The sequence below is a fragment of the Aquarana catesbeiana genome, linkage group LG04 (genome assembly GCF_042186555.1).
Source record: "Aquarana catesbeiana isolate 2022-GZ linkage group LG04, ASM4218655v1, whole genome shotgun sequence".
In the NCBI taxonomy this organism is placed as follows: domain Eukaryota; kingdom Metazoa; phylum Chordata; class Amphibia; order Anura; family Ranidae; genus Aquarana; species Aquarana catesbeiana.
The window spans coordinates 398,539,541-398,553,316 of record NC_133327.1 but is presented as its reverse complement, the minus strand read 5'-3'; the positions used below and the strand labels follow the sequence as shown (position 1 = coordinate 398,553,316).

At 41.1% G+C, this 13,776-nt stretch overlaps 1 protein-coding gene across 3 annotated transcripts in view; it reads right to left on the bottom strand.

Moving 5' to 3' along the window:
• Positions 1–11,777: 11,777 nt before the first annotated feature.
• Positions 11,778–13,776, bottom strand: part of NKAIN2 (sodium/potassium transporting ATPase interacting 2) — a 1,596,052-nt gene continuing 1,594,053 nt past the window's right edge. For all 3 annotated transcript variants that reach the window (XR_012243909.1, XM_073627189.1, XM_073627190.1), the window contains one exon: positions 11,778–13,291. Coding sequence is in view for 1 of the 3 variants with exons in the window: in XM_073627190.1 (XP_073483291.1) it covers positions 13,282–13,291 (10 nt within the window). In the remaining 2 variants the exon portion in view is untranslated. The remainder of the gene's footprint in view (positions 13,292–13,776) is intronic.

The window sequence follows — 13,776 nt, the reverse complement described above, 5'->3', positions numbered from 1 at the left end:
TATATAAAAATAGCAGCACGATTTACATTTGAATTCCGGCATAATTTATACATGAGCTATGTGTAAACACTATACAAAGCTGGTGGTAAGGGCTGGGCAATGGTAATGAGAGACTCAGAGCTGTAGTCTGTGATCTCGGGACAAAACCGGGGGACAAAGCCTGCAAGGGATAGGTGCTTATCCTGAAAGTGAATAAAGAAGGAAAATTGGGACTTTGAATGAGGCTAGTGACATTGTGGAGGTAAATTGGTAAAAGGACATATTTATTGAACATGGAAAGATTTAGAGAATACATATCAGTAATAGAAGACACATAATAAAGTATAAAAAATATCATTTCATATATTTTCACACACACATATGTGCGCATATAACATGGACATCAAGGATACATAGATATATATCAACTTGACACCACATGGTGGTCTGGAATAATTGATTGGTACATTCTATAAATTCATATATATATACATATGTCATCTAGGCAGCACATTTGGAAGGAAATAGGAATGATATAAAAGCAGTAAAAACATGATTAATTTGTAGATGATGATCTGGATTAATTGTCTAGTACCGGCATATATCTGCATCCTAAATGTCCGACGCGTTTCGTGTGTGAACACTCATCAGGGGCGGATGCTCAAGAATATCTATAGAGAATAATAAAATATAATTGATCTAGTTTTAACTGGTCATAACCAGGAATGGCAAATTAGCCCATCCTGAATACTTACATAGAGTCAATGCGATGAGATGTAGTAACTATGAGGCCAGGGACAGAAGGGTTGTCTGTCCTGGGAGCTGAGGTATTCTGGAGCCGCGTGTCAACAAGGTGCATACACAGACCCCCCAGAACACAGATTGCCAATGTTCATAGTGAAACAAAATGATGGACAGGTGGTGACGGTCAAAGAGTTTAAGATAAATGGATGCAATATCAGTGAGTTACATAATGTTAATAAGATACAATGGAAATAATAAGTACCCAGTTAAGGTAGTGATGATAATCTGAATCTGTGCACATAGGATAAAGGTATAACCACAACCAAATTAACATAGAAGATAGTGTAGAAAGAAACATATAAAGACATCAAGGACAGTCCAGAATCACCAAGAACAGATAGAGGGAGGAAGTGGCTAACTGGCAAAGCAATATGTGGAGTGACATTGTAAATAGCTTACATGTGTGCCAGAAAAGAGATGGAGTGCTGTTGTAGGATATAGCGTCTTCAAATGTGTGGCCAAAAGACTGAGTCCGGGAGGCAGCATATATACACCCTGCACGTGTGCACGCCGACTCCTACCAACGTCACGCTGGCCCGGCATATGCAGGGAGGGGCTCCGACACAGGCGGTGAACACCGCCCATGGCAGACGACTGTATTCCCCAGCTATGTCGGCTGAGATGGAGAGACTCCTGCTCCATGTCATGACGCCAAAGTGATGTCACACGTGAGACATGGTGCATGGCCCTGATGTGCTGTGGGTACCCGCTCACCCCTTCACGCCCCCCGCCCCCTGCCCCAACCAGGGTGGAAGGGAGGGGGAAAGAAGGGACATGCAGCTCCCGGGCATGAGACGTCAAAATGACCCCAGATGTACAGAAACCACAGCTCACTCCCAGACTATTATACGCAACAGTGCTGCATGATCTCATGGACACAACATACCTATGTCTCGAGCATACAAGACCCAGATATGGTACATTATCATCCAGGGCTTGAAAATCTCACACGTGGGCGGCAGGGGAACACTGCCAACCCAGTCAAAAAGCCTCCATCCCTAATACATATCGAGAAAGAGGGGGGATTTTGGGACTTTAGATGAAGCACATATGTGGTGTGCTTCCATCCCTGGTTCAAGTGAATAAAGAAGGAAAATTGGGACTTTGAATGAGGCTATTGACATTGTGGAGGTAAATTGGTAAAAAGACATATTTATTGAACATGGAAAGATTTAGAGAATACATATCAGTAATAGAAGACACATAATAAAATATAAAAAATATAATTTCATATATATTCACACACACATATGTGCACATGTAACATGGGCAACAAGGATACATAGATATATATCAACTTGGCACCACATGGTGGTCTGGAATAATTGATTGGTACATTCTATAAATTCATAAATATACATATGTCATCTAGGCAGCACATTGCAAAGGAAATAGCAATGATATAAAAGCAGTAAAAACATGATTAATTTGTAAATGATGATCTGGATTAATTGTCTAGTACCGGCATATGTCTGCATCCTAAATGCCCAAGCGTTTTGTGTGTGAACACCCACAGCGCATAGACGCCATACACGTCTCACGTGTGACGTCACTTTGGCGTCATGACAGGGAGCACGAGTCTCTCCATTTTAGCTAACATAGCTTGGGAATAAGGGCGTCTGCCGTGAGCGGTGTTCCCTGCCTGTGTCGGAGCCCCTCCCTGCATATGCCATGCCAGCGTAACGCTGGTAGGAGTTGGCGTGCACACGTGCAGGGCGTATATATGCTGCCTCCCCGGACTCAGTCTTTTGGCCACACAATTGAAGAGGCTATATCCTACAACAGCACTCCATCTCTTTTCTGGCACACATGTAAGCTATTTACAATGTCACTTCACACATTCCTTTGCCAGTTAGCCACTTCCTCCCTGTAACTGTTCTTGGTGATTCGGGACTGTCCTTGATGTCTTTATATATTTATTTCTACACTATCTTCTATGTTAATTTGGTTGTGGTTGAAGAATATTATTAATATATAATATTCTTGTATCTCAGAGGCGCTTCCGGATGAATAGCATTGATAGTCAAACTGACTTAAAACAAAGTGTGAGTTTATTGTCACACAGTTAACATCATAAACACAATGTAAAAAGTATAATAGTTCAGTTCAGTGTAGGTAAAAATAAATGAAATAGAATAAAAGTTATAAAGCTGTAATAAGCTTATGAAAGCATGTGTGCTTCATGGATGCTGCCCTCCTGTCTCCATGCTGTCTTGTGTCCTTCATGAAGAAGCAGGAAATGACGTTCTCAGACTTCTGGCAGAATTGACAGCTGTCCCAACTTGTCAAAGTGTCTTGTGAACATGTCAGTGTCATCTATCCTAGTGGATGTGTGTGTGTGTATGTCTGTGTGTGTGTGTGTCTGTCTGTCTGACCTTCAATATGGAAGCATTGGATTTATATGTTACATGTGAACGTGTGAACGTCATAACCTCACACCAACTTAGAACCTTGTATGGCACATATTCATTTCTGTTAACTTCAGCAATATGCTATCCAAAAGAAGATTCCAACTCAGAGTCATATATGGCATACGATTGACAAGCCCACATGTAACACTCCATACTTGAAGTAATGGGCTGATCATGTAATGTCATATAACCAAACATCTACATAATATGAACACATTTTGCCAACTTTACATTAAGTAACTATATACTAGTACTTATTAATATGACTGGAACTACAAACTAACTTAACTTAACAGGATATAATCCACAATGTATATTCCTTTAGCTACGTGGACACGTGTCTATTTTTGTCTTCTCATGACATTCTATACCATGATACCTTAAATGTCATACTCAAACTGGCTACACCAGAAAAATCCAGCAATGCTCAGCTTTTAGATGAAGAATCATGTCAAATTGATCAAGGTCATTCACACATACTCTATTTATTATGATTAATCATAAAACCAAATATGTTTTGCAAGCTTGCCATGAATATAATATAACACCTATAAGTGCCGACTTATGAATTTGGAATAATATTCTAACAGTGGTTATACCTTTATCCTATGTGCACAGATTCTGATTATCCTCACTATCCTAACTGGGTACTTATTATCTCCACTGTATCTTATTAACATTGTGTAACTCACTGATATTGCATCCATTTATCTTAGACTCTTTCACCACCTGTCCATCATTGTGTTTCACTATGAATTTTGGCAATCTGTGTTCTGGGGGGTCTGTGTATGCGCCCTGCTGACACGCAGCTCCAGATTACCTCAGCTCCCGGGACAGACAACCCTTCTGGTTCTGGCCCCATAGTTACTACATCTCATCACATTGACTCTATGTAAGTATTCAGGACTAGGGATGGGCGAACGGTTCTGCCCGAGCATAAGTTCGGGCTAAACTTTCGCTGTTCGTACGTCCCATGAACAGCCGAACAAACAGGTAGTTGGACCGTTTGTTCGGTCCCCCAGAACCGACCACAATACATTGCGGCACTGAACGGTGCATTGCAAGCCCAGATTGGCTGAAGCAGTGAAAGCTTCAGCCAATCAGGGCACAGAGCACTGTCAGAGTCATGATTAGACACTGTCATCATGACTTTATCCAATCATGGCTCATTCCCGCCCCACAGTATAAAAGTATTCTTTCAATGGCAGCCATTTTTAGTGTAATTTCAGCGTGAAGAGAGATAGAACAGGGCTCTGTTCAGTGCTATTAGTTAGTTAGTGTGCTATACTGTGCTATTTTGCTTCAATTGTCAGTGTAGAATATTAGTTTAGTGTCAGTCTAGGGATAGTGTGAGTGTAGTGAGAAGGACCATCATTCAGCTTTGCATAGTGTGCAGCTAGAGTAGGGACAGCTCAGATAGTTTCACTGTAGTGTAGTGAGATTGTGTCATTCATGCATACATACATTAGTGTAGAGTAGGGACAGCTCAGATAGTTTCAGTGTAGTGAGACCGTGTCAGTATTCTTTACATTAGTGTATAGCTAGAGTAGGGACAGTTCAGATAGCGTCAGTGCAGTGACGGTTGAACACTGTCTATTTGATTGTGTTACTGCCAGTTTAACGATATTTAGTTCTGTGTGCATTACTGCCAGTTTAAAGCCATATAAAGCCATATAGTTTTGTGTGCGTTACTTCCAGTTTAACGCCATATAGTTGTGTGTGTGTGTTACTGCCAGTTCAACACCATATCGTTTTGTGTGCATTACTGCCAGATTAATGCCATATAGTTCTGTGTGCGTTACTGCCAGTTTAACACCATATAGTATATAGTTCTGTGTGTGTTACTGCCAGTTTAACGCCATCTAGTTTTGTGCATTACTGCCAGTTTAACGTCATATAGTTCTGTGTGCGTTACTGCCAGTTTAACGCCATATAGTTCTGTGTGCGTTACTGCCAGTTTAACGCTATATAGTTTTGTGCATTACTGCCAGTTTAACGCCATGTACTTTTGTGTGCACTGCTGCCAGTTTAACGCCATATAGTTCTGTGCGTCACTGTACGTTTGGCACATTATATTGCAGTATATTATAGTGTATTCATAAAGTGTGTCTGTGTTGTGTGAGTACTCAAATTAAAGTGCACCAAACACCTCTTTACATTAATGAAAGTGCATCTATGTACAGATTTCAACTTCTTCATTACATTTGCTTATAAGCACTGATCCCTCTTTCCCAATAATGTCTGGGAGGACAACAAGGAGAGGCAGACGTTCCCTTGGCACTGTAAGGGGGCCAGCAACAAATGTGTCCACAGGCAAAAATGGACGTGGGGGTCAGTCCTCAGGCAGGGCATCATTTCCTCTGTTTAGTGAGTTTGCCCGTGCTATCCAGCCACAGCATGCAGAGGAGGTGGTGAACTGGCTTACTAAACCTTCCTCATCCTCCTCATCCTCTGTCACGCAAGCAGAGACAAGCGTGCAGTCCCCTGCAGTTGCCAGAGTGGATAAACCTGCCTCCTTCTACACATCTATTCCTGCCATAGCCCCAACATCAGCCATTGAGGAGTCAGCTAAATTATTTGACCACAGCGTCAGCCACTTGCTCCTTGATGATGCCCATCCATTACTGGATTCAGATGTTGATTCTGAGGTTGAGGATTACAGGAACACGAGCCTAGAGAGAGGGAGGAACACTGGTAGACAAACTGGCATTCATGTTCCCCAAGCCGCAGCATATTGCCAAGTTGTCTTCAGTGGTAATGATGAAGATGGAGGAGATGGAGATGATGATGATGAGGTAACTGATGCGACTTGGGTGCCAGATAAAGCAGAGGAGGAAACTGAAGGTGAGGTGGCACAAATCCAAGGAGGCCGACATCAAGAAAGAGTAGAGAGCAGCCACCCTATTCCATCACATTCTGCAGCTGTTAAACCCCCCGCCCACTCCCGAAAGCTCGGCTGTCTGGGCCTTTTTCAGCACATCTGCAGCAGATCGCACTGTTGCTATCTGCAAAATATGTCTCAGGCACATCAAACATGGCGATAACACCAACCATATGCATATCATTGCAATTTTTTTTTGCCTTCATCAAGAGCACCTATAGGGTTACGGTGGGAACCCCGACAAGCAAAGAGTAATTTTTCTGCACCTGTTTGACAGGTGCATATCATTGCAATTTTTCTACAGCAAGGCCAATTCTTGCTTTCATCAAGAGTACCTCTATAGGGTTACGGTGGGAAGACGCCCCCGACACCCAAAGACCAATTTTTGCACACCCGTTACTTTTATCCAAAGTCAAAGTGACACCAGAATGTATCCAAAAAATCTCTAATCTTGTACCCAGTGCACTACATTGTGGCCTCATCATACACACTGGCTCCCCAGCTGTTGCTGAGCAAAATAAAGGCAGCTTGCAGAGAAAATGTAATTTTTTTGGCTTTATAAATGCAATTATTGCTGCAGCAGATTGAAGACATGGTACAGATCTGCCACTTTACAGGTAAACTAAGGGGACCCCCCAGGCACTATATTGGAAGGAATTTTTCATTTTTAGGCTTTCACTTTAAAAAAAAAAAAAAAAATCACTGCTCATTTAAAAATGACGTTTTTCACAAATTTTTTTTTATTGATACATGTCCCCCAGGGCAGGACCTGGACCCCTATAACCATTGTATGCCCAATTATTTGCATATAAGCCTTCAAAATGGGCACTTTAGATTTTTGACGTCCGGGTCCCATTGATTTTAATGGGGTTCATTATTCGGGTCCGAACTTTCGCAGTGTTCAGAAGCTCTGGTGCGAACCGAACAGGGGTCTGTTCGGCCCATCCCTATTCAGGACAGGCTAATTTGTTATGACCAGTTACAACTAGATATTCTTGAGCATCTGCCCCTGATGAGTGTTCACACATGAAATGCGTCGTGCAGATCATCATATACAAATTAATCATGTTTTTACCGCTTTTATATCATTCCTATTTCCTTTGCAACATGCTGCCAAGACGACATATGTATATATATATATGAATTTATAGAATGTACCAATCAATTCCATTCCAGACCACCATGTGGTGCCAAGTTGATATATAGCTCTGTATCCTTGATGTCCATGTTACATGCGCACATGTGTGTGTGGATATATATGAAATTATATTTTTTATATTTTATTGTCTTCTATTAATGATACAGTATGTATTCTCAAAATCTTTCCATATTCAATAAATATGTCCTTTTACCAATTTACCTCCACAATGTCAATAGCCTCATTCAAAGTCCAAATTTTGAATGATATGTATGATAAACTGAGTGGACATGATCATTTTAGAAGAGTTCCTGTTGATACTGGACAACACCAGTAGCTGTCTCAATGCTTATGAGTTGCCTGGAATTACACTTTAAAAGGGTTTAAAAAAGTGAAAATACAATTGCAAAAAAAACTTTGCAACCCCTTTTTAATTCAAGTAGCAAACAAAACAGACAACATTCTCATATCTTTATTGAACAAATAGTTTAAACAATCAAAATCCCTGATGGCAAAAGTATGCAAAGATTTAGCATGATGTTATCTAGAAGTGAGGGTAAGTGGACTCGGGTATTCCAATCAATGGGAGCATAGAGGTGTGGATTGAAGGTACTCATCCATATAAAAATGCACACATACAGTATGTTGGTAACTGAAAGGATCTTCTCCATAAAGATATGCTAACATGTTCCAATGAAAAATTCCAGAAGACCTCAGCACTGTCAGTTGAAAAGATGTAAAGAGGCATAAAGGTTGAAATGTTAACAAAGCCTGGGTATCAGGGCTGCTGATAGGGCAGTACAACCAGCCCTGTTGTACCGGGCCCAGCCAGCAGGGGGGAGCATCTTTTAACTTCTAGCTAATAAAAAAAAAAAAACTAGCTAAATAACTTTATTTATTAACCCACACCCACTTGATTACTAATGTATATAAGCAATATATAGTCATTTCCTGGGCCCCATCAGGTTAACAGAGGGACCCAGGAGGTGAAAGCAGAAGAGGGACTTTTTTTTCATTTTCGGGTGCAGGGATACACACACACACACACACACACACACACACACACACACACACGCTGCTCTCTGTATACCTGCACAAACTAAAGTTCTGCCTGCTCACTGTATGCCTTCTCTGGTGGAAGGATATTACTGTAATACGGCTCCCTTCACTCAGTAAGTGCTGCAGCCTGAGGGAGAGACTTATCACTGAGGCGGCTGAGACAGACAGAGCAGCAGGAGTAATCTCGACAGTGGCAGTGGTGCACAGGCAAGCAGTCCCCTGCACATACACACACTGACAGGTCACACAGGCTATTGTAGAACCTGCAGTCCCCAGACTCTCATTGTGTGCTCATGGTCATTATCATTAGGATGATCAGAGCACAGCAGGTGCTCTATGGCTCTGTCAGTGTAACATGGCTGTTGGGTGCTGACTTTCCTGATATATGGCTGTACTGTGTGTTACAGACTATAACAGCACAGCCATAGCAAAGTCAGTACCACACAGTCATGTTACACTGACAGAGCCATAGAGCACCTGCTGTGCTCTGATCATCATAATGATAATGACCATGAGCACATAGTGAGATGCTACTTTAGGCATGTGATGGGTAGGGACAGTAAAAACACACAGACAAGGTGCATTTTTACCACCCCCAAACCACTCCCCTTTGATAACCTTTCACCCAAGTTTTGCAGACCTGATTGAAAGCTCCATGTAGGTTTACAGGTATGAATTGACTTGTGTACATTTAGATCCGCCTACCTCTGTGTCCATTCAGGTCAAAAAAAATAAAATGGAAAAGAACATCCTTTTCTATTTTTGAAATGGAAACAAGTAAATGGACACAAGTAAATGGACACAAGTCTGTGGTGTATGGGGACACAAACTGAATGGGCACAGATGTCAAAACACTGACATGTCTCCCATTCAGATCCAGTTATGATTGGTGGGACGCTGTAAATTTTACATGTTCCAGCTCCTGCCACCAGACCCCCCCCTGACAGTGTGGGGGCAGGGGCAGAGCCAGAGGTGGGGTTGTGGGTGGGATCAGGGGCGGAGCCATGGGTGGGTTGTGGACAGGGTCAAGGGGGCCCCATCAGGTAGGCTGTATGGGGCCCCATGATTTCTAACAGCGGCCCTGTTGGGTATGCATGACTTAACCTGACTAGAGTTTCTAATTAAAGAAATGCCAAAACTATCAGTAATTGAATCTTGCACCACAGTGCAAGTAGGTTCAGCAGCTACCAGGGTCAAATATATATTTATTTCCCTCAAAACAAACTTTATGGTTCTCCCCACTATCCCTGTTGGCTGGTTTAGAACTATGCTAACCGGATTAGCTGTTATAGCCACAAAAGCTACACTGAGTTTAGGAGCAGAGAAGCTGAAATAGACAGTTTGCCTATGCACAAATTCAGCCTTGCCACACCGGTCATGGTCTATCATGCCTATGCACAAATTCAGCCTTGCCAACCCAGGTCACAGTCTATCTCGCGTATACACAAATTCAGCCTTGCCAGCCCAGTTCACGGTCTATCATGGCTATTCTAAAATGAAACCTTGCTAGCCCAGGTCACAGTTTATCTTGGCTAAGCTAAAATTCAGCCTTGCCAGCCAAGGTCAGGGTCTATCATGGCTATGCTAAAATTCAGCCTTGCTAGCCTAGGTCACGGTCTATCATGGCTAAGCTAAAATTCAGCCTTGCCAGCCAAGGTCACAGTTTATCATGGCTAAGCTAAAATTCAGCCTTGCCAGCCCAGGTCACAGTTTATCATGGCTATGCTAAAATTCAGCCTTGCCAGCCAAGTCACAGTCTATCGTGACTATACTAAAATTTTGCCTTGATAGCCCAGGTCATGGTCTATCATGATTTTGCAAAAAGTCAGCCTTGCCAGCCCAGGTCATGGTCTATCCTGGTTATTCAGAAATTCAGCCTTGCCACCTGCATCAAACAGTGGAGATTATTGTTTCTCCTTTTGTTCCTCAGAGAGGTTGGCTTAGTTACTAAATACAAGGGTTCACATACTTTTTATAGTCAGGATTGTCAATGTTCCATAAAACCATAAAATTGTTTGTGTGATATTATTTTATGTAGATTTTGTTTGGGGCAATCAGACCACATTTAGGAGTCACTCCTGAAGAAATCAGTAATTGCAGCAGGTTTACACACTTCCTGCAATGTGTATATTAAGGGAAAACAGATTAGCCTTTAAAGCATATCTTGCATTATCTTAAAGATTTCCTATGTAAAAATGCTCAGTTAAAAAAATAAATAAAAAATAGCAGAAAAAGTAAAATATTCTTACCTTGCACCCACATTTCTGGTGAACTCACCTAGGCTGCTGTCAGTGGCGATGCTAGGGGGTGGCTTTTGGGGCTATAGCCCCGAATCTGTGACCCATAGCCCGAGTCTCTGCAGGGGTCCCCAAGGGGAGGGGAGGCTCTCTGGGGACCCTGATGTAAGTGAGGGGCTCTCTGTGGACCTGGATGCAAGGGGAGGCTCTCTGGCGACCATGATTTTAAGGGAGAGGCTCTCTGGGGACCCTGATTTAAGGGAGAGGCTCTCTAGGTACGCCGATTTAAGGGAAGCTCTCTGGAAACCTTGATGTAAGTGGGGGAGGCTCTCTGGGGACCCTGATGTAAGGAGGGGGCTCTTTGGGGAACCTGATGTAAAGGGGGGCTCTCTGGGGACCCTGATGTAATATGTGTGTAATATATATACACACACACACACGTATATTACTGTATGTAAATGTGTATACCCACCCAAGCGTATGACTTTCTTTACTACGCTGCTATGGGCTCTAGCCCCAGATCTTTTGTAGACCTAGCAACGACCCTGGCTGCTGTCATGGATCTTTTCTCTGGATTCTGGAAAAGCTATGGATCCCAAATATCATGAGAGGTTTGGATAGTGCTAGAGCAATTACACATGATATTCGGGCTCCCAGAATCCTGAGAGAAAGCCTAGTGATATTCATGACCATCTTGTCATGAGATCCTTACAAGAAGAAGCCAGAACCTGGAGTATAAGGTCAGTAACTTTTTTTTTTATGTTAGCCTTTTTTACATGGCATGATGGGGACTCAATTTAATAGCTGAGATTTTGTTTTACCAATGACTAGTAATAAAAATAATTGTTTAAAACACCCATGATACATTTTGTGAATATTCTTTTTTTTTTCACAAAAGCCTAACATTTATATTCTGTGGTTGGTGGAATGGGTATGTTGATTTGCCTTTCATAGCAACAAATCTGAGTTTACTTTTTATTTCAATACTACACAACAAATTCAAAAGTTGCATTCTGACTGGTTACTACAGACAGCACCTCCACTTTTTCTCTCTTCCCATTTTATAGAACATCCCTTTTGGGTCATGAAGGCTAACCAACTAAGAAGATAATACTGAGTGTAGGCATATTAATACATCCTATCCAAATTCCTTACCATTTTTGATTTTCCTCCCTTTGATGAGCAATTTTACTTCATTTTGCAGACAGTAGACAACAATTTCACAGCTAAATGTTTAAAGGAATATTATTTATCATCAAGCGTAAAAAAAAAAAAAAAAAAAAAGAAGTATTTTTAGTAGTTCATAATACAGTGGAATAGTAATTTCCTGAAACGGGATATCTTTGTCAGCTAATGTTCATTTCTTTTTATAATCACAGGGTTACAGGAAGATAAAATATGCATTTTAATATACTAACAAATTCCCCAGACATCACAAAGTTCCAGATATTCACAAAAGAAACCGTTTTCTTATATCATGAAAAAAGCACATCCACCATATTATACATTAAACGTAAGTATAAAATATTCATACTAAATAAACGTTTAATTGATTTTCTCTAGAAATCTTTAGATGTTCACTTTATTTTGTAAAAGACAAGTCACATAAAAAACACCAACAGTGGCAAAAGATAAAAACAATGACAAAAGAGCAGCCTTTTTTTCTGACGCTTTCTACTCAGCATGTTCTATGGAATATTAAGAAAAATCTTTGCCCTAAGTTAGAATATTTTGAGTAAGAAGTTATGGGATACATTGCACAGCAATGCACGACTCCTTTGCCTATGCAATGGGATGGACCTTCAGGAAGTTGGGCATCATGCATTTGGGGGATCCAGAATCACAGGACTAATAGCTTTCTAGCGTAAATAATAATCTTTTCAATTATGAAGCTTTGTTGTGAATAGCCATATGGCATTTACAAATGTAATATTTGGGCTTTTTATTGCCATATACTACGATTGCATTTAATACCAACATCATAAATTACTATACTGACATAGCACCTCTGTCAATCTTTTACAAATACTGTCTGAACTAGGAAAGCTTGTCAATCAAAACTTAAAGGCAATACTTCTGAGCCACCCAACTGCTATATTCTGTTTGGAAGTGTAATGCTATAGAGAGGTCCTATCAAATGTGCAGTCCAATCAGAGTGTCGGATCCCCAGAGCAGCGACGAAGATGCAGATGGTGGAAACCTTTGTGAGGCGATCAACGTCCTACAGCAAGACCTCGTGGGTAACGTTCGTCACAGATTTTCCTTCTCTGACAATCACATTTTGGCTGGGTTAAGGCAAAATACAGGCACGTGATGTGGCTGCCTGCAAAACAAACCTAGCATGTCCCACTGTCTCAAACTCAGGCGGCATTTATGGCACTTTTAGTTTAATTCACAGTCTTTGATGTCCAGATTGATCATAACACTTAGGTCTCTTTTATGTCATTACTGTCTGTGCAAACATCATGTTGTAACTCATAGTGGCTGAGTTAGAGCTACCAGTGCAAAAAGAAGGAAAAGCAGAGAGACTTCCAGTAGAGGGCACCAAAGCACCAGTAATAAGACAGTTTTCCATCTTCCTGGGACTGCAATATTTGCATCTGCAAATACATCCACTTGTGTACTGTGAGAACTAGCATCATTCTGATCCAAGGAGAAGAAAATACAATCACGTATACTTTCTTGCCCTCTTTATACAATCCAAGGGAATGTTTCCAGGAAGCAATTTATGTGAATGCTCCTTTAAACTTCTACATTGATGATTTGCCTTTGTTACTTTGACCTAGAACAACAGAACGGAAGACATAAGCATATTTGTAATTCAAATAGACCCTCCCTTCCCATGCATTGTTTTGCATAAGGATAAATGCATACTGTTGTCACTAATTCTTGTCCAGTGTTCTCACAAGAAGTTCAGTGTAAACAGAGGAGATTGAGTAGAGATGGACATTTTTAGTTATAGTGATTAAAACAAAAAATATAGAATGCTCTGAAAATGAGTAAAAAACATTCATTTTTAACATTCAGTATACAGAATACAAACCAGTTCTAATCACTATACCGTGTATAGCATAAAAATACATAAACTTTAAAGGAACTCTTGTAGGAGTATCCTTTCCTGTTTGAAAAGCATCTGTGCCATTACAGTGACCATTTTCCAACTCCTAGGCTGAATAGTAGTTGTGGGGTAGTCATAGAAGTGACCTTAAAGGGGTTGTAAACCCTAGTATTTTTTTACCCTAATGCATCCTAAGGTGAAAAAACTTC